The following is a 26,673-nucleotide window of genomic DNA, read 5'->3' as shown; positions in this document are numbered from 1 at the left end:
GTGCACTGCAGGTTAGAATGTCGGGGACCCAGGCTTGGCTGTGCACGAAGGAAATCCTGGAAGAGTGCACAGGAGCCGAAGCAGCTGCAAATCACGCGGTACCCAGCAATGCAGTCTAGCGTGGGGAGGCAAGGACTTACCTCCACCAAACTTGGACTGAAGAGTCACTGGACTGTGGGAGTCACTTGGACAGAGTTGCTGAGTTCCAGGGACCACACTCGTCATCCTGAGAGGGGACCCAGAGGACCAGTGTTGCAGTCTTTTGGTGCCTGCGGTTGCAAGGGGAAGATTCTGTCGACCCACGGGAGATTTCTTCAGAGCTCCTAGTGCAGAGAGGAGGCATGCTACCCCCAGGGCATGCACCATCCGGAAACAGTCGAGAAAGCGGGCAGGATGAAGCGATACAAGGTTGCTAGTAGTCGTCTTGGTACTTTGTTGCAGTTTTGCAGGCGTCCTGAGCAGTCAGCGGTCAATCCTTTGGTAGAAGGTGAAGAGGGAGATGCAGAGGAACTCTGATGAGCTCTTGCATTCGTTATCTAAAGAATTCAACAAAACAGAGACCCTAAATAGCCAGAAAAGTAGGTTTGGCTACCTAGGAAGGAGGATTGGCTACCAAAAGAGGTAAGAGCCTATCAGAAGGAGCCTCTGACGTCACCTGCTGGCACTGGCCACTCAGAGCAGTCCAGTGTGCCCCCAACACCTCTGTTTCCAAGATGGCAGAGGTCTGGGACACACTGGAGGAGCTCTGGGCACCTCTCCTAGGAGGTGCAGGTCAGGGGAGTGGTCACTCCCCTTTCCTTTGTCCAGTTTCACGCCAGAGCAGGGATGGGGGATCCCTGAACCGGTGTAGACTGGCTTATACAGAGATGGGCACCATCTGTGCCCATCAAAGCATTTCCAGAGGCTGGGGGAGGCTACTCCTCCCCAGCCCTCACACCTATTTCCAAAGGGAGAGGCTGTTACACCCTCTCTAAGAGGAAGTCCTTTGTTCTGCCTTCCTGGGCCAGGGCTGCCTGGACCCCATGAGGGCAGAAACCTGTCTGAGGGGTTGGCAGCAGCAGCAGCTGCAGTGGAGACCCCGGGAAGGCAGTTTGGCAGTACCCGGGTACTATGCTAGAGACCCGGGGGATCATGGAATTGTCACCCCAATGCCAGAATGGCATTGGGGTGACAATTCCATGATCTTAGACATGTTACATGGCCATGTTCGGAGTTACCATTGTGACCTATGTACAGTGCACGCGTGTAATGGTGTCCCCGCACTCACAAAGTCCGGGGAATTTGCCCTGAACGATGTGGGGGCACCTTGGCTAGTGCCAGGGTGCCCACACACTAAGTAACTTTGCACCCAACCTTCACCAGGTGAAGGTTAGACATATAGGTGACTTATAAGTTACTTAGGTGCAGTGGTAAATGGCTGTGAAATAACGTGGATGTTATTTCACGCAGGCTGCACTGGCAGGCCTGTGTAAGAATTGTCAGAGCTCCCTATGGGTGGCAAAAGAAAAGCTGCAGCCCATAGGGATCTTCCTGAACCCCAATACCCTGGGTACCTCAGAACCATATACTAGGAAATTATATGGGTGTACCAGTATGCCAATGTGAATTGGTAAATTTAGTCAATAGCCTGTTAGTGACAAATTTGGAAAGCAGAGAGAGCATAACCACTGAGATTCTAGTTAGCTGAGCCTCAGTGAGACAGTTAGGCATCACACAGGGAACATATATAGGCCATAAACTTATGAGCACTGGGGTCCTGGCTAGCAGGGTCCCAGTGACACATAACAAACATACTGACAACATAGGGTTTTCACTATGAGCACTGGGCCCTGGCTAGCAGGATCCCAGTGAGACAGTGAAAATACCCTGACATATACTCACAAACAGGCCAAAAGTGGGGGTAACAAGGCTATAAAGAGGCTACTTTCTCACAATTGAGGCAATGGATGGAGGGCTGGGGTCTATCAGATGTTTGGCGTGAACAACGTATAAGGGAGAGAGAATATTCCTTTTACTCTCTCCCACATTCTCTGCATTCACACCTTGGCAGAATTTTATGCCCTACACACCTACTACCCAGCATTACAAGTACAACATACCTGGATAAGAGAATTTCAGACCATAACCCTCTGGAAATAACACTCACATGGAGTCATATACTGACGCCGATATACACCTGTAGATTACAGATGGTCCTCTTGGAAGATTCTGTGTTTAGAGAGACACTTGCTAACACAATAGATACATATTTCACCAAAGATGCAGGAACCGCCTCCTCTCCACTAGTGGAGTCGGATGCCTATAAGGTGGTAATTAGGGGCACTTCTATAGCTGCAGTGGTGTGAGCCAGGCATGAAGTTGAATGGGAGCATACATGTATAGAAGACTCATTGAATTAACTTGAAAAGGCAGCTGTGAAGAGGCAGCACACGATGTACAGGAAGCATGGATTACACATATTGAGATCCTAGAGCGCCTCAGTGTGAACGACTTTTGAACTTATGTGCAGAGAACATGCATTGAAGTGGACAAAAGAGGGGCACTGGTACTACATTTCATTTGTCCGGACGTCTCCCCTACTGCAATCCTATCCATTAGCAATCAACCCCAGGGAATGACTGATACACAAAACGGAATCAATGGGGCATTTAAGGAGTTCTACTCTACTCTTTACACTGCCACGGACCCTCTGGACCCTGCAGACATCACCATGTTTTCAGATCAGATAACACTCCCCAGAGTACCAATGGGGGACAGGTAGGCCCTATGGGCTCTTATCTCAGCTGGCAAGATATGTGGGGCCATCAGGGAAGTAGCTAGAAATAAGACACTGGTTTCAGATAGCATCTCATTCGAGTTTTACTCTACATACTCATCACAAATAGTCCCAAAATTGGGAATGCTCTACATTGCTTTCATGGAGGAAGGCTTAATATTCCCTACCACTAGGGAGGCACTAGTAACGTCCCTGCTGGAGCCAGGAAAGCCCCTCTCCGAGCTTATCTCATATAGACCATTGTTTATCAAAATTTTAAATAGAACTCTTGCTCAGAGACTCCACCCTCTGCTCCCAAGTCTGTTACACACAGATCAAAATGGCTTTGTCCCCAATCTCAACACCTCACTAACATACGCTGACTTTTGGCCACAATGGACGTGACACGGGTACTATACTCATATGCAGGCTGTATATTATTAGATGTGCATCAAGCATTTGATACCCTGGGTTGGGACTTTATGATGGAAATGCTAGCCCAATATGGTATACCCCAGATTTATATGTTTTGGGGTTGCCCTTTATATATGCAGCCTATGGCAAGAGCGAGAACTGGCCGTCTTATCTCAGAACCATATTAAGGGTCTCATGACAAGGTTGGCCTCTATCGCTGCTCCAATTCGTGCTGGCGACTGAAACCGTAGCGCAGAAAATCCGTCAGGATTCCGCATGGTGGGAAATACCCAGAGATCAAATAATCCCTTCCATATCATTGTACACAGATGATATGATCTTGTATCTTACAGATCACTGAGTGGGTTGGATGGAATTGAACAATTATTGAATAATTTTGGAAGCCTGTTGGATTCCACATTAATATGGATAATCCTGTGCATTTTCCTTCCCATCTGCTCCTATAGGTCCTAAACTGTTCTTCTGTTGTACAGACCTCCAGGTGTCTCCCATACATTACGATATTTGGGGATCCAGGTGTACTGTGAAACACACGATATATCCTGAGGGCAACCTCATAAGATTGAAAAACTCTGTAATCTGGATCACCTTGCCTCTATCCATGACGGGTCGCCTCTTCATCACCATAATGGTCATGCTGCCAAGACTATTATATTATTTTATGAATCTTCCTGTGTTGATACTGGCATGGGTGTTTAGAGTGCTGAACACCATGCTAGAGGAACTGGCCAGGGAGTCCGGATGCCTTAGGGTGGGCCTCCCCTCCCTAACCTACAGTTACCCTCAGACGGCGGTGGTATAGGGGCTCCAGACTTCAGGGCTTATTGTATCGCAGGACAATTACAGTGGCTGGGGGTATTGGTTGGATGGGGGCAAATTTTCAGAGATTGGATACTAGCCAGAACACTTGATCAGAGGCCAACTACAGAGTCTGTTATGTCCGGGCAAGGCCTGGCCCCACAATCCCCCTCTTTTACTGCAGGTGGCCCTCACCTATTGGAGGATGGTGTAGAAATATACCACCACCACCCAACCTTATGCAGCAATTGTCTCATTGCATGGCCTCCCCGCAGCCACTGGCATATTGATGACACAATGGCTGGCTCCTGAGGAGCAGGGAGAAGAACTGACGTTGGGTTCTTCGTTCCATGAAGGCATACTAATGTTGCCTTTTGACTCTGTACAAGAGCATGGACTCCCTGCAACTCTCTTCCTCACACATGTGATCATACTATGTTAGGTACGAAGGCTCCTGACATCCAACTGGTCTGAAACGCCTATGCATGAACTTCCCCAAGCATTACACAGCATGGGCAATGTCAGACACTTCATCTGTTGCCTGTATCCAGGCCCATTCTGGGACCTCACTTCACTTCACTCATTAAAGCTCTATTGGGAGGCTGACCTGAATCTTGAATTTTCAGGTCTGTACCAGAACTCTTGAATACCCCAAAATTGTAACACATAATGACAGATTCAAGTTTATTCAACTCTGTATTTTACACAGAGCATGTATGACACCACACAGGATCAATACCATGTTTTTCATCAACACCTCTGCCTGTCCCTGCTGTAAAAGACTGGATGTTGATCTGATCCACATGTTATGGGCCTGCCGTGTTCTAACCCCTTACTGGGCAGGCATTGCTGAGGCCCTGGTAGACATCACAGAGTGATTGCCAGATTTACTAACTTGGCCCTACCCTAAGCAAAAAGACAGTTAAGGAGGAACTGGAAATCCCCATTGGCTCCTCGAACGGACCACTGGGGGAAGGGGCGCTGAGGACTGGCTGAGAGCACAGCCATGTGAAGGGAGGAAAATAGAGGCCTTTGCAAAAAAAAAAAAAAATTCACTAGAATGGGATGCCATAATGGGGAGTCTTAAAGCTCATATTGAGGTCCCTGCTGGAGTGGACTAGACAAATATGCCTACAGACCCCACTAACACAATGGAGCCCTTGCCACCCCTTAGCCCCATGGGTACACAGTACAGACCCCCCACAAACAATCCACCTGCTTTGTGACTTACCTTTTGCACACCTCCAGAAAACATACACCACCTTCTTTTTTGTGTTTGATGCTAGGTGACATGTTCTATAAGTTAAAAGGGGCAGAAGGGGGGGTTAGTTTATAGAATGTAAAACTTGTTCTGTGAGAAAATATCTTCGAACTGACAACCTGCGAGACTACAAGATGAGGTATTACTGTTTATCTGTAATGATGTGAAATGTATCGCATAAAACATATGCAGAAAATTGTAATGATCATCAATAAAAGCAATACAGTTTGTGCTAAAAAAAATAATGGCCAGAGCAGTTGATCTTGGTATTGGCTCAATAGTGTGTGCATCTGGGCTAATTACTCTAGTGTGCTGTGTCTTAAAAAAAAAGAAGAAGTTTGACCTTGTGTAAAATAATCTAGTGCTGATAGGAAGTGCTCTAATGTCCTTTGGGCCAAGGTCACGCTGTAAAAGAACTAAAAAAAGATTGCTTTGTCACAATATAGCTAAATTTATCCGGCAGTGAAAGACAACAACAGAGCTCCTTGAATACCAGGATTCAGAGAGAAACTGGACAGGAATGGACCCCAAACATGGTACACTCTAAACTGCAATACTGCTATTGGGAAATGTACACTATAATGAAAGATTTGACACAGCTCATACTCATAAACCAGCATTGGTGAAGCAAAGTGGTATGGCTACAATGTGCCAATGCAAAGCATAGAGAAGGGACCCAGCAAGAGTAGAAAAAGAGGGCTAATGTTGTAAAGTAGTCCTTCATGTGGTTCAATGCAAGTACTCTTTCATGTTGTTCAAAGTAAGAGTGGAAGTAGAAGCATACACCCAAACCAGCCAATAGTATTAGGTGATAGCTGAATACTACACTCGCCTGAACCAAGATGTGACTGACAAAATCCCAAGACATTTGCTGAACACAGCTCATAGAAAAAGCCAGTGGTTGGAAGGAGAGGATCAAAGTCCACTCTATTGACTGACCTAAAATGATACAGTCCTAAATCCAATATCAATGAACTCCCTCTAATCTAGAATGAAGGCACTACCCTTATGACTTTAAAGGGTTTCAGATAGTGACCTGTTATATGTTCAAAGTGGATAGCAGACTAAGCAAATACACAATGTGCACCCTAAGACGGAAAACCATAAAAATGTCATAACCGCTGACAAGTTGCCTTTATTTTCTTTTATGTATGGCTTAATCACAAAATGTGTACATTGAATCTGTTCATTATGACTACACTTCTATGAGCTACAATGTTTTTCAGAATATAAAATGCTAATAAAAGTATTTTTAAGAGTCCTCCTTTTTTCAGTGCCATCCTACTCTTTATTACTTATGTCTCCCTCCTTCTTTCTCATGTTTGTCTTTTTATTTTTTTCCATTTATGCTGATGAACTCTAATATTCCTCATTTGCCATTCACATTAATTTATGAGGTAGATGAGTGAGTGTCTCACCTTGCTGCTGAAATATAGAGCCATGTCACAAAACATTACAGGGCAAATCTATTTACGTTTCATGCAATGCAGGACAATAAGCAAGGTTGTTGTTCCGCAATGGGGAAAGGAAGACAGCAGAATTGTGCATATCAACGAAGATATTACACATTTTTGCTGTCACCTAACACTGTCACATTGTGTTCTGCCTAGCACTAACAGAGGGTGCAAAGGTGCCTGCATTACAAGCAGGATTGTTTTTCTGCAGGAAGGGACACCCTTTGCAGAAAAATAATGCAAAGAGTCATATTCCTCTTTCTATGTGTGCTAAAGAATGCAGCACGCATGGAAAGCAGAAGTAACAAGAAGAAATAAAGATGTTTCGCCTTGTTACATCTGCTTCAGGGAGTCATAGCTTAATGACTGATTCCCAGAATCACAAGTCTTAGTAAATCTGGTAATGCACAAAATCCATTGGTGGATGCATGGGAACGCCTTTGGAGCACCAGCTGGAATGTCTTCCCCAAGCAACATAGGGCAAGGCAGCACATTGTGCTCCCTTGAATTACTCTGTATTTACTAAACTACATAATCACTTTGCATCGCTTAGTAAATGCCAAAAATGATTTTGTCTATTTGTTGTGATGCATTTTGTTGTGTTGAGTATATGATGTATTGTTTTTTGTGCTGTTGTTTTTGTGTTGCATTATTGCATTGTGCTATTGCTGTGTTGCTTTGTCTTCTGACTGTTTTGCTGTCTTGTGCTTGGTTGTTTCTTTTGCATTTTCACTTTACAATATATGTTATTGTGTTACATTTTGTTATGCTCTATAGCTATCTTAAAGATGTCAATAAATACTGCTACATTTCGAACCAAAATCAGCACATTTATTTAAATTTCCTAGCGATAAACAACTAGTTACCACTATGTAAGGTGGGAAAATACTGCTTGAGCTCTTCAAATATTTAGATTGCCACTCAGTCCAAACATGCAGATCAGGCTTGAAGTAGCACTCGTATGTGACATCAGTAAACCAGCAAAATGGCTTGAACTGGAAGAAGCTCATTGTTGAAACCTGTTGTAATGTGTCCTCCATGTCTTGGATCAATGGCATAGCACAAATGACGAGGTCCCCTATAGAATATGAAGAGGGGGCTCCTGAGTCCCCTGTATCTCACAGATACTCATTGGCCTTGGAGTGGAAAGGGGCCCCTATGAAGGATTTAGGGGCCCTTGGATGCTTATGGACTACTCTGCACTCCTGGGGCTCCAAGGGCTTGCGTTACACTCCTGTCTTAGACTTCTGAGGAGGCTAAATCCCCCTTTCATTTCCTGAGAGTTTTCACTTAGGGGCATATTTATCAAAGAGTTGCATCGCTTTTGTGCCATGCAACAGGGTGCAAGAGCAAAGCAACTCTTAAGTTAGATTTATCAAGCTAAGCAAGGCCATGCAAGGTGGCTTTGCCTGGCTTGGTAAATCTAGAGTAATGCAGCACATCACATATCGAAGCATCGCGTTATTCTGCCCTGGAAGGCGTTCAATGAGTGGAATATCAATGTCCCCATACAATACCCATGAATTTGGTGCGTTCTGCGATTTACCAATACTAGTAGATGTGGGAATGCATCAAAATCCTAAACCTCCCGAGGTGAGGTGTAACAAGGATAAATATCTTTATTTCTCTTTATTACTTTCCGCTTTCTATGTGTGCTGCCTGTAGGTCCTAGTTCGGCTGCTCACCAGGTGGAGTCCCACTGGGAAGTGTTCTTCTTGAAGATGTCCCCTGTTATGTTTAAGTGTATTGTCTGAGATGAGGAAGGAAGTTAAGAAGTGATTGGGCTGGAGGATGTTGAGGGTGTACAGTAAATTCTTGGAGATGTCATCAGGTAGAGGACAGGTAATATATACATACGTCATTGGACCTTACAGTGGTATGCTCTGCCAGGGCTTTCAGTTTATTTCTCCTCCCCTCGAGGAAATGTACCTCCTAACCCTTATATTTGACCTCTGTTCCCATGAGAAAGTAGGGGTCATGGAAGAATACAAGATCTGAGGGATGGTAGATGCCCGATGTCATTCATGTGGGTTCTGCACAAAAGTATTCCCTGCTAAGCATAACTGGCCCGAATACAGACAGGGATACCCATGCATGTTAAATACCTAGGTGTGAGTTGGTTGTGAAAGGTATTCTGGACATGGGTTCCAGAGACACTCTAAGAGTGCAGATTAGGCATTTATTCTATGTATAACAGGTTAATGCACAGCAAAGTAAGTGAACTACAAGGTTTAGATATATATGTGTGGTGGTACATAGGTCTATTGTATCATGCACAATGGCAAACTTGGCCGAGGGTGTAAAGGTGGTGGCAATAGTACATATAATTTTCTTTGATCATTATGCTTAACTACATAGACTTCAGTTGTGAGCGTTTCAGAGTAGTTCACTTTTCTAAATTGCACATAACTCCTCTCTGCTGCTACTCGACGTCCCTGTTGTTTGAAGCCCTGTTAAATAATGAGATAGGTCATTGGCAACCAACATGTTCTATTAAGAAAAAGCTGAATTGCAAGATTTTATAGGTACGAAGGCTCTTTCTCAGGCAGGCATAGCGGAGTATGCAGAGGAATCTGTGCGAGGTCCTCACGTCCACTGTGGGCCAGTGTACCACTTTTATGGTCTTGTGGGACCACAGGTCCAACTGCATTCTGGCTGCCTGATTTTGCAATCTTCGCAGCCTAATAACATTTTCTTTGGGAGTCCAGGGTAAACAATGTTACAGTATTCCAAGTATGCTATTAGAAAGGCTCTTGAAAGTTCCATCTAATAGCATTATGAGGAAATGGAATAACTCTCCTGGGAAAGAAGGTTGTAAATTGATGACTTGGACCTCTGCATGGACACCGGAGTGAAGGTGCACAGTTGCATGCTACAGCTGGCAGGCATTTGAAGGGTGGTAAAATATATTCTTAATTTTATTAAGTCAAGCACCCGGATGACACATCATGCCTCATTCAAACATAGTAAACTTTCAACCAGAAGAAGATATGGTTCAAACAGGCGGTGCTGTTTGTTTTTTAGATCTATTCTCAAATTAAAAGTAGTTTAGTTGCCCTGAGCATATAATTGAAGGTGCATATACACATTAGATCAGTGCTTCCCAAACTTTTTAGAACCACAACCCAATTTTAACAACAGTCTTTCACAGCTGGTCTACCTTAAATGTGCATGATATGGGGTCATTTTTTAATATAACTAAAGCATTGTATGGTAGTGCATTGTTAATTACTGACAGCAGTTTGCAGATGAATGGATGCTACAGAAGCACAGACAGTTTTACTGATGAAACTACACAGCACACAAAGGAAACTGTATGGAAATCGCGTTTCAGTAAATATTGCATTTGTTGACTCGGTGGGTGTTGGAAAAGGTGCAGAAAAGCTACATGGGTAAGTAATGCTTTATCGACTTTTAGAATACATTTATGCACCCCCAGGAGCATAGGTTTTCTATTATAAAAACTCACACGTAAATTAAGAAACACATATGTCCGCATTATGTGTGGGTCAGTGTTTTCCAACTCTTCTTTGTGCAGCGCTCAGAACTCTGCGTTGGGTGGCATGTAACCAGGGGTGTAGCTTTGGGGGGGAAACAGTGTTTGGGGTCTTACACCCCTATAACAAATGCATTTTGTGAGGAACATTTGGTAACAAGTGCTTTCAGTCGGGTAGTAGTGAGGTGTCTTTCGGATGTAATCTTTTTTTTTTTTTTTTTTTACACACGCAGACAAAAATGTACACACTCCATTTGGAAAGAGTTCAATATTGTTGGTTGTTTCACAAAATAATGTGCTTTCTGTCACTTAGCACACCCACCAATCTGCATTCCTCTCCCTTTTTACTGCCCCTTAAGCGCATCTCGTGAACCCTGCTAAAAGTATAATGTATTTTAACTTAATGTGCCAGTGTGATTGTTGGGAAATCTGAAGCTCACACCCCTCCAATCTTACTGGCTACACCCGAAATAATACGTCAGCCTTCATTAAATTTTGGAAGGTCAAGTCTGCTGAAATTTAACACGGCAAAAGATTTCAGTACTTATCATACCATGTGGATTTTGGTGCAAATTCACGTTATTCTTCAAAAATTGGAATAGGCCATACTTATTACACCTAAAAAAGAATGTACCCGCGAGGAGAACGTTATTTATTGGGTAACCCATATTGCCACAACTGGTTAGTATGTCCATAATTTCTATAGATCAAATACCATTTTAAAAGACAAAATGTAATCTGTGCTCGTAACTGATGGGTCACGTGCAGAGATTCAGAATGCGTTTACTTACATGTTGTGCTTGCTCTTTAGCCTACTTTGCATATTATCACATTAGTTCTATTCTTACCTAAAGCCAGTAACATTTGCATATTGAAAGTCTGATAGGGATCTGTAGGCTACAAGGTACTGAAAAGAAAAAAACACAATTTGAAATGCAATGTCATTAATAGAAAATCATGAAAGCAGAATAAAAGCACAAGCTTCACAAATATAAATGCATGCCATACAACCTTACTGTTTCCAACCCAGGACAGCCATGCACAGGATGGTGGGCTGCAGGTGGAAAATTAACTGGTGTCTCCCAAATACCCAGAGGAACACTGCTTTTATATTTTACCAAAATAAATCCTCCCTTGTGGCAGACCTGGCAGACAATTCTTGTATTGCTATGCTGCCCTTTAATTCACCATAATTAGTTGTCAATTACGAGTACCCAGTGTTGATATAATTTGGAAGATTGAACTTTGAAAGACACCCAGGTGTCACTTGTGCAAGAAAATTAATTTAATGTCATAAAACTAGTGAATTGTCCCTGGATTGGGCAAGAAAAAACATGTATGTTAGATCAAATCCTAGTGTTAATCCTTGATGCTAAAGTACTATATGCTCCCTGCAAAGTAGAAGTGAAACAAACACGATACATACTGAGTCATTCAGCAGTTTTTTAAGCTCTTGGTATTCTTTGGATGATGGGTTAGCCATATTTAGGTCGTATTCTTTTTGAATTCTCATTGTCATTTTTCTGGTCACCGTTGGACCTGTAAAAAGGCATTGCAATTATTTATAAGTATTTCAATTATACCATAATATACAATAATCTGCAGTACAGGTAAAGCTGGCACATTTTAAAACGTTATTATTCTTGTAAAGCAGTGCATGAATGTTGAGAAACCTAAATGGCAGGGGTTAGCAAAAGTGACAATTTGAATCACTAGGTTCCTGAGCGAGTGACCTCACAGGGTTATAAATCTGCGACGGCCGCTGCAAATCTCACGGGAGGGTGGACGGGTGGAGGGATAGGGACGAGGGGTGATAAAAAATAAATAAAGAACTTACCTGTTCTCATCACTGCCTGCTGCCTCACTCCCCTGCTGTTCTGGTGTCCTAGCATTTATTGGGACACCAGCACCAACTCCCCAGAAATCCCGGTGCTGCTCTCATGCTAAGCCTAGCATGAGAGCAGCACTAGGATTGGTCTGAGCAGCTTGTTCTGTGGCTCAGACAGTGCTCTGGGATCTGTGTAGTTTCTCCAGCCCAGCTGTGTAGCACAATTGGTTTGGAGAAACCTAAGTGTGCATGTGCGTTTGGCCTGCCTGAGATGGCCGACCAAACACACATGCGCACATAGTGCACAGACTCCACTCAACCTCCCTTCCTCCCCTCCTGTGGCACAGCTCCACCCCTCCTGCACTTGCTGCTGGCTGAGCCAGCAACTGTAAAATAAAACGATAATTAAATATTTTATTTTATAGCTCCAGGCTCTTAGCTAGGGGGTCAATGCTACTTCACCATTGCGAAGGAACCGTCCCTGTAAAAATAAATATCACACCTTGTGCAGGATTCTCGGACTGCTGAATACTCTCTGCACCTACTGCTGCCTTCAAGAACTTTAACACAGGGGAAGTATGGGCAGCGCAAGGAGTGGTAAATAGCAAGCTAGGTGTGGCAGCTAGCGGTGCTGACCCTGGCTAACCCTATATTCAGAACACAGCCAGGTCATACTCATTAGTGTGCCAGGGACTTTTTTTGCTTGGTGTTTATTTGGAGACATTAAGGGCCACATGTACGAAATTCAGGTTTTGTGATTGGCAAATTATGAATCATAGCGACTCGCAATTTGTGAGTCGCAAAACCTGATGTACAACAGTGTCAATATTCATGAGGTAGGTCGCAACTTGCGACCCCATTGGGAATGGCCACCCTCACAGTGATGGTGACCTGCTGGAGACAGCAGACCACTATGTCTGTGAATGCTTTTGAATAAAGCAGTTTTTTTTTTTAAATGCAGCCTATTTTCCTTAAAGGAAAAAAAGATGCATTTCAAAATCAAAAATGAAAAGTTTTCTTTTCATTTTTTCAGAGCAGGCAGTGGTCCGTCGGACCACTGCCTCCACTGAAAAAATTATTTTCGCTGCCATTCACAAAGTGAATGCATGGGGACCCCTTCCCATTTGCGAATAGGTTAGCACCAGTTTGAAACTGGTGCTAACTGTGATTGTTTTGCAACCGCATTCGCGGTCACAAAACAATCATACATACCATATCGATTCGGTATTAGGAAGGGACGCCCTTGTCACGCCCCTTCCTAATACCGAATCACAAAACCCAAACTGCGATTTGGAAACAAGTTACCGAATCGCTGTTTGGGCATTGTACATCCCATATAGCATTTTCAAGTCGCAAACGGCCAGATTTGCCGTTTGCGACTTGAAAAATGCTTCGTACATCTGGCCTTAGATTCCGAGGTTGGAAGTTGTCTGCGACGTTTCAACCTTGTATAGGATACTGACGTCTCATCAAGCAAACAGGATGTTTTAGGATTACGGAAAGTAGTTTTGCAGGAGTCCTTTACTCTTTAGTGCCTTTGCGGATCAGTCCATTAACATCCACCTCCCAGTTAGCAAAAGTGCAAACGGGGCATAGCCGCTTCTATTTGTACTAACTTTATATGAATATTCGCTGAATATTCACATTTTAATCTCATTTTAGACGTTCCTGGGGCAAATCATAGTGGTACGTAAAAGTGTATCTGTATTGTTTTACATAATCCGAAATGCCAAAGTCTTTTGATCCCACAAATGAAGTTCCCAGATGTGGATTACAGATAGAAATCTCCAAATATCTTCGTTTATTTTTTTCTAATCCCACCCTCCTATTGGTAAATGGAGAATTGGGATTTGCTCTTTACTCAAAATTCTGTAAGATTAAGACCAGTACTTAAAAAGGTCCTTCTACGGCTCAAACAAGTTCACCCAGTTAGTACCTTGTGATCATATCAGAATTAAAGCCTATCAAAGGAGGACATCGATGAGGTGTTAGTAGCAGTGACCTATCAGGGCACGCACCTGCACTCAGTTGTTGGACTCAAGCCTGTGTCTAAAAGAAGGTAAACAAGAATTGGCAGTCATTAAAACGAGTTGTCATGTACCAATGTGTGTAAACACAGGCATTCACCAAAACGGTTTACATGCATTGCATTTTATCACATTAAATGCTTTCCTAATAGTTTTGTCAACAGTAGAAAAATCCAGCAAAAAGGATTTCTTTTGTACAGAATGCACACAAAGGAGAAAGAGCTGAGCGTAACGAACAGGGTGATGATTGGATGTACTTTCGAGATGTAAAATAGCCCTCATACATTCCAGTGGAAGCATGGGAATGCAGTGGTGTAACAAAAGCACCAATAATACCTGCAGTGCGGGGAGCGGTATAAAATGTAGGGTGCCTCTGTTAACGCTGAATTTTACTAATGAACATTCGTGTATTTTGAGCGTTGAATTTGCATAGAAAATGTATTAACTTAGAGAAATAATGCACACATTTGAAGTTGCACCCACTTGAGTGGCCATCAACGTTTACGAAGTTTACTTATTAATGGTTTATGAATGTAAAATGTTGAGATTATGTTTGATTAAGGGTTATGCATTATGTAATATCTTTATTAATCATAGGCCTAAACTTAGCCAGGTCTTGGCCTAGTCGTACGGCCTCATGTCAAGCTACATTTTCTAAGGTGTTTTAAAATTTGGCTGCTTAGAGAATTAAATTGTGATTTTTCGCTTTACTGACCCTGTGCTCATAGCTGAAGTTCGTTCTCATGAGAAACCAACTGCTTGCTAGAAGATGCTGTGCTAGCTAGAGACACATTGTATATTGTAGTATGTGTAAGACTGACCTTCCAAGGAGAAGACAATGGATGCACTGACTGGAGTATAAGCTGCAACAAGTTTTGGGAAATCTGACTTAGCCGGACTGCACCGAGAGGAGAGAAGCCATTTACGCCATTCTCCCCTTTCTTCTTGAGAGTTTAGCTCTATTCTCTTCTGAACTGCATAAAGAGATTTTGCTTTTCTGAACTTTGATGCTGAATCCTGATGTCTTGCTGACCGAACTGGTATCCTATTGACGAAGATGTTGCAGCTTGCTGAACCACACTGAGGCAGGTATGAGACGATGTTACTGATTGTTATATCTATTTGCTTTTATTTCTCGGTACCAACCGCTAATTTTGATAGAGCCATAGTTAGATGTTTTCCAAACTTGTGTGACTAAATTGTTTTGGATGAAGTCCAAACATGCTAATCTAATATTATGTTAGTTAGGGTTCTCACTGATGAAGTTTGCTCCATGTAGTAACAGTTGATGTCTTTTCTTTGCTGAACCTAAAGTATGTTATATTGTTTGCACAGTTATTCATGCTGTTAATTTGTACTGTAACTCTAGAATGTGTGGTAACTTTGATTAGATTGCGATTCTTTCACCGCTTTGGTCAGCCAGTATTGCTTTTGTATGTTTATCATTTGATTTTGAGACTAAGTTATGTGACATTAGCACTGTTAATAGAGGGAAGTAAACATTCTAAATTTTACATAAAGGTGTGGTTATTCATGGCTGAGAGGTCATGGTGTTTGGAAATTACTGACTGTTGTCTTGATTGATCTGTATTGGTATGGGGTTATATGGTGGGAACTACTTGAATCGCATTCAAAAGGTCAATCGGCCTATACGTGTCTGCTTTGTAAGTTTAATTAGTAAGGTCTGACACGCTCATACCTATCAGCAAAACTGGTATGTGGTGGGACAGCGAGGAAGGGCCCACTTCATTGACTTTAGAGGGGGAGGCCCTCAAGCTTTATTACAGCACTGCGGAAAGGAAACACCATAAAGCCAATACCATGCGGTAGGAGAATAGCACACCTCTTGCTCCACTCTATGAACATTTTAAAGAATTGCTAATAATAAGTCAAGCAGACATCTGCACTGTCAAGCCCAACCTAAAATATGGTAGAAGCAGCAGAAAAACTCAAGAGGACAGCTCTGCCCAGCTGCATTCACTCCCCTCCTAGTGATTTGCACCATTTCCCATAAACAGAAATTAAAACACGTTTCAGGAAATGAATATTTAGTTTCGGATGTCACATTCCATTGCTATCAAGCACACAAATGCCACTTGAGACTGTTCCATAAAAAGCAAGGGTGCCCCTGCAATGCTTTCCAAAACTGATCACATGGATTTGCTTAGGTGACAAACACACAGAATAAGAAAGCACATTTTAGGAGGGATACAGGACAGGTAAAAATGAAAAATGCTGGAAGGAATGTAGTTACTACAGCATTAGCTGTGTAGCAACACTTTGGGCCTGATTCTAACTTTTGAGGACGGTGTTAAACCGTCCCAAAAGTGGCGGATATACCACCGACCGTATTACGAGTCCATTATATCCTATGGAACTCGTAATACGGTAGGTGGTATATCCGCCACTTTTGGGACGGTTTAACACCGTCCTCCAAAGTTAGAATCAGGCCCTTTGTATACTAAATAATCATGGACTAGCTATATGTGACATATGACACCTCAACTACACCCTCCAACTATGCTGTCACAGTCATCATTAAAGGTGGTAGGCTCAATAAGGCACGATGACAGATCTGTAGGAGAGGCATTCCACATAAGGCAAGTCACATCAAACCATGAGGGCAGGGTATGAGCGCCCCTTAGTATTTTTATTTGATGCTCCTCACTCAAGGGCGGTTGAGCAAGGCTATGCAGGAAGACTTTATGCCCGCATCACTGCCAGTATTGCCAATAACCCAGGGTGATACTCACTGCTGAATGTACAGGTATTTGGAAATAACCACAGAACCAATAATTACCATTTATTGTCATGATAATAGAATAGGAATTATTGAATTTCTCCCATCTCCATTTTCCCAGGGATATACCACATTGCTTACATAAATCAGCTTTCTGGCAAAGAGTACCGTCTACATGAAATGCTTTGAGCAATATTGATTTTGTTGGTTTGGTGTAAAATGGCAAACAGCCTGATCTATTGATTAGTGAGGGAATATGAAAGAGGAGATGTGCTATATGGCAAATAATATTTGACAAGACCATCTTCAAAGAAATGAATCAATTGGATGGGTTAATATTAAAAATAATGCTGGATGTACACTCCATTGCTATTTGTTGTGGGTAGCGCAGTCTCATGGGTAGCTCCATGCGGTCACACGGCATGCAGACATATTAATGTAATAGCAGCTGATGGACTTAGTCCTTTTTGCAGGGTCCTCCGCAGACTTTTTGCCTCCTTCCTCCTATTTTTCTGACCTGTTGTTGTTGGCTTTAGAACTCTGGACACTCTACCACTGCTACTGCTAACCGGTGCTAAAATGCATATGCTCTCTGTGTAACTTGTGATGATGATTGGTTATTCCTGATTGGCATATTAGATTTACTAGTAAGTTCCTTGTATAGTGCACCATCTATGCCCAGGGCATGTAAATCAAATGTTACTAGTGGGCCTGCAGCACTGATTGTGCCACCCAATTAAGTAGCCCTGTAAACATGTCTCAGACCTGCCATTGCAGTGTCTGTTTGTCCAGTTTTTACTGTCACGTCGACCTGGCAAGTGAACCCACTTGGCAGGCCCAAACCTTCCCTTTTACTGCATGTAAGTCACCCCTATGGTAGGCCCAGGGAAGCCCCATGGGCAGGGTGCAGTGTGTTTAAAAGGCAGGACAGGCATCAGTATGTTTTACATGTCCTATTAGTGAAATACTGCCAAAGTTGTTTTTCACTATTGCAAAGAATATCTCTCCCGTACGTTAGTATGGGGATTGCCTCGAAACATCTTTTAAGTCCAGTTTCCCATTGGGAGTAGATAGAGGGATGGAGGTTGGGGTCTCCGAACTCACAATTTAAAAATACATATTTTATTTTACGGTTGTTGTTAGATTGTCAGTTTGAGAATGACACTTTTAGAAAGTGGGCATTTCCTTGCTTAACCATTCTGTGCCTTTGCTTGACTGCTGAATCCATGTCTGGGTCAGACTGACAGTTGAGTTGTTTGTGAATTCACTCTAGACAGTGAAAGAAAAAGATCTTAGACGTGTCCTGCATATCCTGATGGGTTTACCTGGGCCAGAGTGGGAGGAAGGAGCTGACACCTGCACCTCAAAGGGCTGTGCCTGTTGTCACACAATGCAGTCTCTAAACCCCTGCTGTGTGTCTAGGGCAGAGCAAGGAAGAGGCAGGGTCTTGTGCACTACAAGGACTTTCCTTTGAAGTTTGCCTAATTCAAAGGCAGAAATGAGTCTTAGTATTGGACGGCTGACCCCACAATTTTAGAACACTTCTGATTCAAGATCAACCTTTGCCAAAGAGAAGAGCTAATGAGATGTGAGGAGGAGTACTGTCCATTTGCTGTGTGTGCTTTGCTGAGCTGAACTGCAGTTGCTGCTTCTGCTTTGGAGAGAAAAAAGACTGGACTTTGCTGTGTATCCTGCCTGTGAAGTTTCTCCAAGGGCTTGGACTGAGCCTGTGAAGAAGACTCAGAGAAATCAAAGACTTCACCTGCTGGCACCTAGGTGTTCTTGCTGTGGACCCTGACTTGCCAAGAGGTGCCCAATCCAGTTCCTGGGCCCTTAAGACTGAAAGCTGGCCGAAAAACAAGAAAAACAGGCATACCGACTCTGGACGACTGCAGAATAGGCACCCCTGCACTACTCTGCACCTCTGCCTGCAACCCGAAGCCATGGTCCCCACTGAAATGCAATGACCCCACTCAATACAGCAGGCCCAATGCCACTGCAGCACCGCTGAAGTCCCGCAACAGCAGGAGTCCAAAGTGCAGTGTCACCGACGTCCGTGACACTGCACTCAGCCGTGGTACCTATGGCCCTGTGGTGTGACCTTGACTCCTGCAAAGTCGCCTCATCGCATCTTGAACCATTGGACTCATCAACCCCACCAAATCATAAGGAACCGCCACCACCACCTCACCACTGATGCCTCCTCACCTCTACTACCTCTGCAAGGAACTGATGCCTCACCTCCACAAGGAACCAACACTTCACCTCCTATTCAGCTGCACGGAAGCGACACCACCAGCTCTCCCTAACTCTGAGCTACATTATTAACTCTGCCTCGCTTCTAAGATATTGTTCCTGAGGTCCGTGTGACTCCTTGCCCAATGCTGCACTCCTTTGCGAGTGGTGCTGAAGTGTTGGAAATGACTCAGTCATGATGCAGAGATAACAGCAGCACCTAAAATCCCAAAAGTGCATATTGCTGGTCATTAGCTATACTTTTTCTTTGTGAACAGAAGAAGACGTTGGGCTTACTTTCTGACTATTCTCCTCAGAATAGTTACTCATTTTCATCTATATCATCCATATGTGGGCAGAATAAAGAAAACATTATCTTCAAATAAACAGCATTCTATTACTATTTTTGATTCTGCCCTCTCCTCTTCATCACCCTTAATGGATGATCTGAATACAAATCTTGACATGGCTCAGTCTGGTTCACCCCGCTCCGTAGGTTTAGCTACCTCATCCTTAAAGTCAAACTCCTCCCCTTCCTCCACTAATAAAAAATTCAAGCAGGACCCTCCTTCTTCAGAAAATTAAATGTCACCTATTTCCTTAGAAACTGTTTTAAAGGAAATCTATGCACTAAGACAGTTTTTTGAATAAACTAATAGTCTCATCCACAGTCTCGATGATAAATAGTTTAATATGGAATCTAGAATTGCATGGTGGAACAACATGTTAGTGACATTCAAGAGGAATCTGCTAAAACCGTAGTACAGGAAAAGGATGTTTTGATGTTGAAGAAACTTGCAGGAGACCTAAAAAAAAAAAAATAGACATAATAATCTACATTTATATGGTCTTCCTGAATGCACTAAGGGGGAGGACTCTATCTTTCTTCACCACATTTCTACCGAAGTTACTTGATTTAGCTTCAACCACCAAAGAAGGTCCTCGATTGTCATCTACAAACAATCCATCCAAGCAGTGTGGAATAATCATCCTGTTCCTGGAATTCATAGACCTCTTGAAGGTCATCGATGCAGCTAAAGTTAAGAATCAAATTACTTGGTCTAGAGCAAAAATATTCATTTCTCTGGATGTTACGTTTCATAATAACACCACTTCATATGAAGATCCAACTGAACTTCTACAAACTCTAACTTTTCAATAGACATTGATGGTCCTTCTTCCTTGACATAATTACAATGTTTTATAATCTCATAGTTTTTTTCTTGATTTTTCTGCAGGTTATTAATTTAACTAGTGTTAATGAATAATGTCAGGTATTTCTTTTTGTTAGTCATCCTCTCCTTTGCTCCTTTTACAGGTAGCTAGGATCTCTTCCTGTCAGTTTGCTACTCATTCTAATTAAGTCATTCTGATGTGGTGCATTGTCCTATGTTAGTTGTGCCGTCTATACTTGTGTGTCTCCACCACAATACTCCTCTTATTCACTCATAAGGTATGTTTCTTCAGTCGTCAGTTCCTGACATGTACTGTCCTCTTTTGCTATATATGTTCTCTTTTCTCTTTTTCTCTATTTTCCTGATCTTCCTCTTTCCTCCCCCTTTGATATATCTCATTCTCTTCTTGGATTTTCTTTTTTCTTCACTTTATAATCACGTTATAGATCATAGACATTGTTGACTGTTTAGGTTTATATTTATTAACAGTTTTTCTCATTCAGAGTTGTTTCTTGGAATGTGAAAGGTTTTATTAACCCTTTAAAAAGACGAAGAATTCAAACTCACCTAGCTACCTACAACCCCGACCTAGGTCCCTATTATGGGAACATCCGTCTGCCAAACTTCTGATGGGGTGGTCGCCGCCATGCTTGTGATCTCCCCGCTGGCCCCATTAAGACTTTCCCACTGTGCTCACCAGTGGGAAAGTGGAGGTAGCATTGTCGCCAACTCATAATTGAGCCAGCGGCAATGCCGCTATAAGCAGGAGGCACCAGCACCCTCAAAATGTGCATTATTTTGAGGGTGCTGGGCAGGGTGACACCTGCCACTGGCATGGGCAGTGCAAGGCCCCCGTGACTCCCTGCACCTGTTGTCCACCAGCCTTTTCATGGTGGTGATACCGCCATGAAAAGGCTGGCAGAGATCGAGGTTGTAATCTGCTTTCAGCACCGCCATGGCTGATTCCAACCTGCGCCCACCATCAGCTCATTGGGATCAAAGATCATGGCCGGGCGGCAGTATGTTGGTTGGTCTGTCCACCAACCTCGTAATGTGGCAGTCCGACTGCCACCGCAGAATTGGCGATCCTTGGACTGCCAATGTTGTAATCAAGCCCTAGTTCTATTGCAAGAAACTCACCTTACAGTAGCAGAAGCTTTTAAGCTTAATCATAATTGGGTGGGCTCAGTATTTCCATCTCCTACATTTAGCAAGGAAATGGGGTAAGTATTTTATATCTCAAAATGTTAACATGTTCTATTGTTACTCAAGATATTGACTCGGGAGGTAGATAGCTGTTGGTTAGATTGCTTGGCAAAGAAATCTAACTGTTTTCAATGTTTATGGTCCAACCCAACCAGTTTATTTATTTTGGCCCCATATAACTAAAAACTCACTACAACATATTGATATATTTTTTATCCTAGGTGGTGACTGCAATCAAATTATGGATCCATTCATAGATCGTCAATCACATGTTAACATACAGCCCATAAACAATGAATTCCACTATTTCTCAAAACATCCTAGTAGATGCAGGGAGATCGTGTAATGCAACTTAAAAAGAGTTTTCTTATTATTCCCCTTCCCATGGTTCTCTCACACGCTTGGATTATATCTTTCTTAGTAAACCTCTAGTGCAGAATCTCCTTAATTCTACTATAGAACCCATTGTTATATCTGACCATGCCCCAGTTATTGCTGATCTACATCTAAAGCCAACAAATCCCATGTCTAATAGATGGAGATTTCATAATTCCCTGTTAGTGGACCCAGTTTTTCAACCTCATTTGCTTCCTTTGCTGAAGATCCCTATATGCTTGATCAAGACTCCAATACACCACCCTAATTACTGTGGGATATCTTTAAAGCTATGACTCAAGGATTTATTATTGACTTTGTTTAAAAAAAGAAGAAACATTTTGCCAAACAGCATGTGTCGTTACTATCTAATCCTAGAACACCAATTGTATTCTTCCGCTTCTGACTCTACTTTGCATGAACAAAATTACACTTTAATAAATTAACTACAGGCAATGCGTTCATTTATATTATTACATTGCAGTGCTTGCTGTTATGGAGGACATAATAAAGATGAGACACTCCTAGCTAATTTACTCAAAATTTGAATACAACACACTACTATTGAATCTATTCATACACTTGGCGGGAAATAATTATTTAAACATCAAGATATTTTATTAGAATTCAATATTTTTTTATCAAAATTTGTACACTCCTGAATCTTCCTCATAGTCTTCCCTAACCAATGCATATTCTAAAAGGAAGCTCTCCACCTGCTCATGATTCTCTTAATTTCATGTCCATTGAAATTGAAATTTAATTACAAGAAATACTAAATGCTCTCAATTCTCATAAAAAACCAAAACTCCAGGTCCAGATGGTTTTACTGTGGAATTGTACTTACACTTCTAAAATGTATTACTCCCTAAACTTTTGCAACTTTTTCAATAGTTTTTTTAGTACCGGTGCTGTGGGAGGTACTTTTCAAGAAGCAACAATTTACCTCATCCAAAAAGAGGGTTGTGATCTGCGACAATGTAAAAAACGATCATCCTATCTCTCTTGTTAATGTTGATTATAACATTTTTGCTAAATTATTAGCTTTACAGCTTGATTCATTTCTCCCTAAATTGATAGGTAAGGAATAATCTGGGTTTGTTAAAGGTTGACTTGCCTCAGACAACTCTAAATTAGTTTTCACTGTATTAAATAAGGCTTCATACCTCTCTTATTCCTCAGCTTCTATTTCTATAGATGCAGAAAAGGCATTTGACAGAATTGACTGGACCTTCTTACTTAAATCTGTTGCATAAATTTGCTCCTAATATTATTTTGCTGATATCTTCACTTTATAAAGCCCCGATGTCCTCTGTTTTGGTTAATGGACAAGTTTCCCAATATTTTCCTCTACAACATGGAGTCTGTCAAGGGTGATTTATCTCCCCTATTGTTTGTCCGTGCACATGAATGTTTTTTTCTCTTGTTTCCGCAAAAGTGATCATATTCCAGGTTTCCATTGCGAAGATAAACACTTGAAACTCTTTGCATATGTAGATGATATACTTCTTTTTCATTCTAATCCTGGCCTTTCAAGTTTTCTTTAGTTTCAGGTTATAAAATACATTCTGAAAAAGTAGAGGTTTTGCCCATTACTAAATTCTGTACTAAACAACCATTCAAGCCTACTGGTTTTCATTGGAATTATCCTAAAATTAAATATTTAGGTATCTAGTTCACCAATTCTATTACACAGTCTGTTACAATAAATATGAAAGAAGGATTAAAAAGAATTGAGAACCTTATTTCTTTATGAAATTGACTATTTTTGTCCTGTTTGGGTCATCTGGATTCTACCATAATGATGCTTACACCTATATTGCTATAAATGTTGTCCATGATTCAATTTCATAAACTGCTCACATATTTTTAAAGAATAGATTCCCATCCATCCAAATTCTTTTGGAACAATAAAAGAGCACAAATTTCCCTATTGTTGCTCAACAATTGTAAAAATTTGGATTTTCAAACTTATAATGAAGCATTCTGTTTGCGACAAACCTCCAAATGGCTTCTCATATTATGTTCTCTATTTACGCCCTCATGTCTGGATAATGAACACACTTCAATAGCACCATTCTCTCCTAAAGAAGTCCTTTCTTTCTCTTCCAAAACCATTACTACTTCTTCACCACGCTATGGCAGACAGTGTGTATTCCGAGGGGCGCTGTGCTACAGCATTGGCCTCGGCTCGCCTTGTAAAATGGGCCAAATTCATGAAGTTAGTACATGTTTAATCAGCTTTATTGAAAATAAAATTACACAAAGATAAAACATCAATATAACATGAGTACATAATCAATAACAATATTAATAATTTGCAAAACAATAGAGTCTAAGGAAGGGGGGAAGTATGAACCAACAACTGAAGGCTGAGTAATCCAATATAACAATTGTTAAGAAATATAAACCATAATAATATGTGAATGATAAATAAAGTATCACTGTAATAAGCAGAGACGTGTACACTTTACAGGGATTTTACATTTTCTGATGTTATAGAATTAATTGATGCTTAGCAGCTTTGTCTAAAAATGTGTTAGACAACCAGAATAAATCTCTATTAAAATGAGGTTTAAAAGAAGAAGTAAAGGTTACATCCAGTGTATGATAATGACAAACATTAAACCACCAAGCTTTAAATAAAATATTAGAGAAAAATAGTCAGTTAATAGTAATTTGCTGAAAAGCTAAGGCTTTATTATGTGAATTTAACTTGACAACATCTGATAAACTTCCTGACATGGAGCATTGTAACTTAAACATTCTGGTATGTTCGGACCAGACATTTGCCAGAATGAAACAGTAAATGGGAATAAAAAAAGAAGATACAACAAGGCACTGTAAGGATGACTGCATGACCAACAGGCTCTGTTGTTTCTGTTGGAGAAAGTGGCTAGAGAAACAGATGTGTAGTACAATCTATGGTGTACAAAGAAAAGGGATTGAGTGGTAGCAGCTGTTCTAGAGATGTTTAATATTCTAGACCAGATTCTATTCCTGAAAGAGATCGGCCAAACACAACGCAAATCCGATTCTCGATTAAGTTCTGTCTTTGATTTAGCTTAAGAGACCTCAGGTGAGAAAAATCATATACCCATATTATACCTCTTTGTCTCCAGGTCTACCAACACCCAGGTCTATTATTTATAGTGATAAGATGACTGAATCAAAGAGGAGATTGTAAAAAGGAATCTCTAGAAAGAATATGAGGCTGAAAATATAGTTTCAGTAATGAACATGTGTGTTTAAATATGCCATAGTGTGTATTCCAAGGGTGCTGGTCGGGGGGGGCTGCACTGTTCATGCCACGTGGGCACTTGGAAGGGTCCCCGCCATGAAAAGGCTGATGAAAACAGGAATCGAGATCAGCAGTGCCACTGTGGCTAACCATGAGGTCACACGCTATCAGCCCGTTGGGAACCTTGTTCCTGGTGGTGGTGGAGGTCCCATGGTGATCCGACTGCCAGGGTTGTAAGATGGCAGTCAGACCCCCTGGAGTGCGGCGCTCCGACCATCACCACGGGCCGTCGGCCTTGTAATGAGGCCTTTTATGTCTCCATGGTTCTGTTATAACACAACAGGGACCTGAGACTGGTCTGCTATGGAAACTGATGGAACGATTGAATGAATAACCTGCATTTATCAACAAATATCAGCATCAGTTCTGATGGTTCATTTTTTGGCACAAGAATCATGAAAGGCATTATGTTTTGGCACAGCATCAGTATTTTCAAATGATACTTTTTTCTTGTATCAGAGGTTTGTCAATGAACACGTTTCCATTGGGGCACACTGTATCATATGCAGTGCTTCTGCTGTGGCACACATTCTGCTGCGGTGCACCCAGCATTTGATATCAAGTACTGAATGCTCTTGTGGCAAAGAAATATTTTCCTGCTGCATCAAAACTCAGTGACCCCCTCACTATGCAGGCTGAGCAAAACATGGGACTAGAGTGAGATTTATTTCCAGGGCTGCTATTGGCTCCCCACCCTGTCTTGGCCTTTTGACCAATCCTAATATTTATGTAGTTTATATCAATGCTAATAGGTGGCTATCACTACCTATCAGGTTAAAGAGTAGCCACTCTTCCGCCAGACTTCCAACAGTAATTGTAAACCTGAAAATGAAGGGCCACAAACTTTATTTATAGCAAAATAGTTCCATACCTGGAGGCTGATAGCGCTCACATCCTTGGGAGGGATATGTGGTAAGGCAATCACATGTTGTTGAGGAGCTGACACATGTAGGAGATGCAGGACAAACGTTACTTGGCCAGACGTAACCACTTTCACAGGAACAACTTACTGCTCTTTCCTTCGCGGTGCAGACTAACAACAAAACACACAAAATAAGTTTATTTAGATTAAAAGTCTGCAAAATGATTCGATAACATTGATGCCTCCAGCAACTAGTTGTTAATTCTCTTTCAAGTTTCACGGTGTCTTTATTTAGTGTGCACTTCAATGCATTTCAAACAAATATGCCAAAATATATACATTTCTGAAAACTAATAGTCACATATTAAAATGTAATAGAGAAGTAATGGGGTAAAAACTATAATACCTAGTGTCAGGTGCACTTTGACCAAACAGAGGTTGAGTCCTAGGTGAAAGTATATCATAAATTGTCAATTTGCACACTTCTTTACGTGCAACATAATTTCTCCTGCATAGTCAAATATACCCAAGAACATTGCCACCCAGACCTATCTTTATACAGCTTTTAAGAGCTGCATAAACCAGAATATGGTTTGAATATAAAAAATTGTGACAGTAGATCCCCCAGAGAAGACTGACTTGCCCTCCTAGTCTCGGAAGCCCATGGCCAGAAATGTTCTTGTTTGTACGTCTTTACCTTCCTTGTCTAGCAGTTTACCCAAATA

At 41.8% G+C, this 26,673-nt stretch overlaps 1 protein-coding gene across 1 annotated transcript in view; it reads right to left on the bottom strand.

Moving 5' to 3' along the window:
• LOC138296695 (adhesion G protein-coupled receptor F5-like) overlaps nt 1-26,673 on the bottom strand; it is a 578,562-nt gene that overhangs the window by 330,892 nt on the left and 220,997 nt on the right. The window contains exons 5-7 of the mRNA XM_069236067.1: nt 25,958-26,119; nt 11,626-11,738; nt 11,048-11,106 (exon numbers count right to left, since the gene is read on the bottom strand). Of these exons, the coding sequence (XP_069092168.1) occupies nt 11,048-11,106; nt 11,626-11,738; nt 25,958-26,119 (334 nt within the window). The remainder of the gene's footprint in view (nt 1-11,047; nt 11,107-11,625; nt 11,739-25,957; nt 26,120-26,673) is intronic.

Source organism: Pleurodeles waltl, chromosome 5 (genome assembly GCF_031143425.1).
Source record: "Pleurodeles waltl isolate 20211129_DDA chromosome 5, aPleWal1.hap1.20221129, whole genome shotgun sequence".
Taxonomy (NCBI): domain Eukaryota; kingdom Metazoa; phylum Chordata; class Amphibia; order Caudata; family Salamandridae; genus Pleurodeles; species Pleurodeles waltl.
This window is presented reverse-complemented; position numbering and strand designations above follow the sequence as displayed.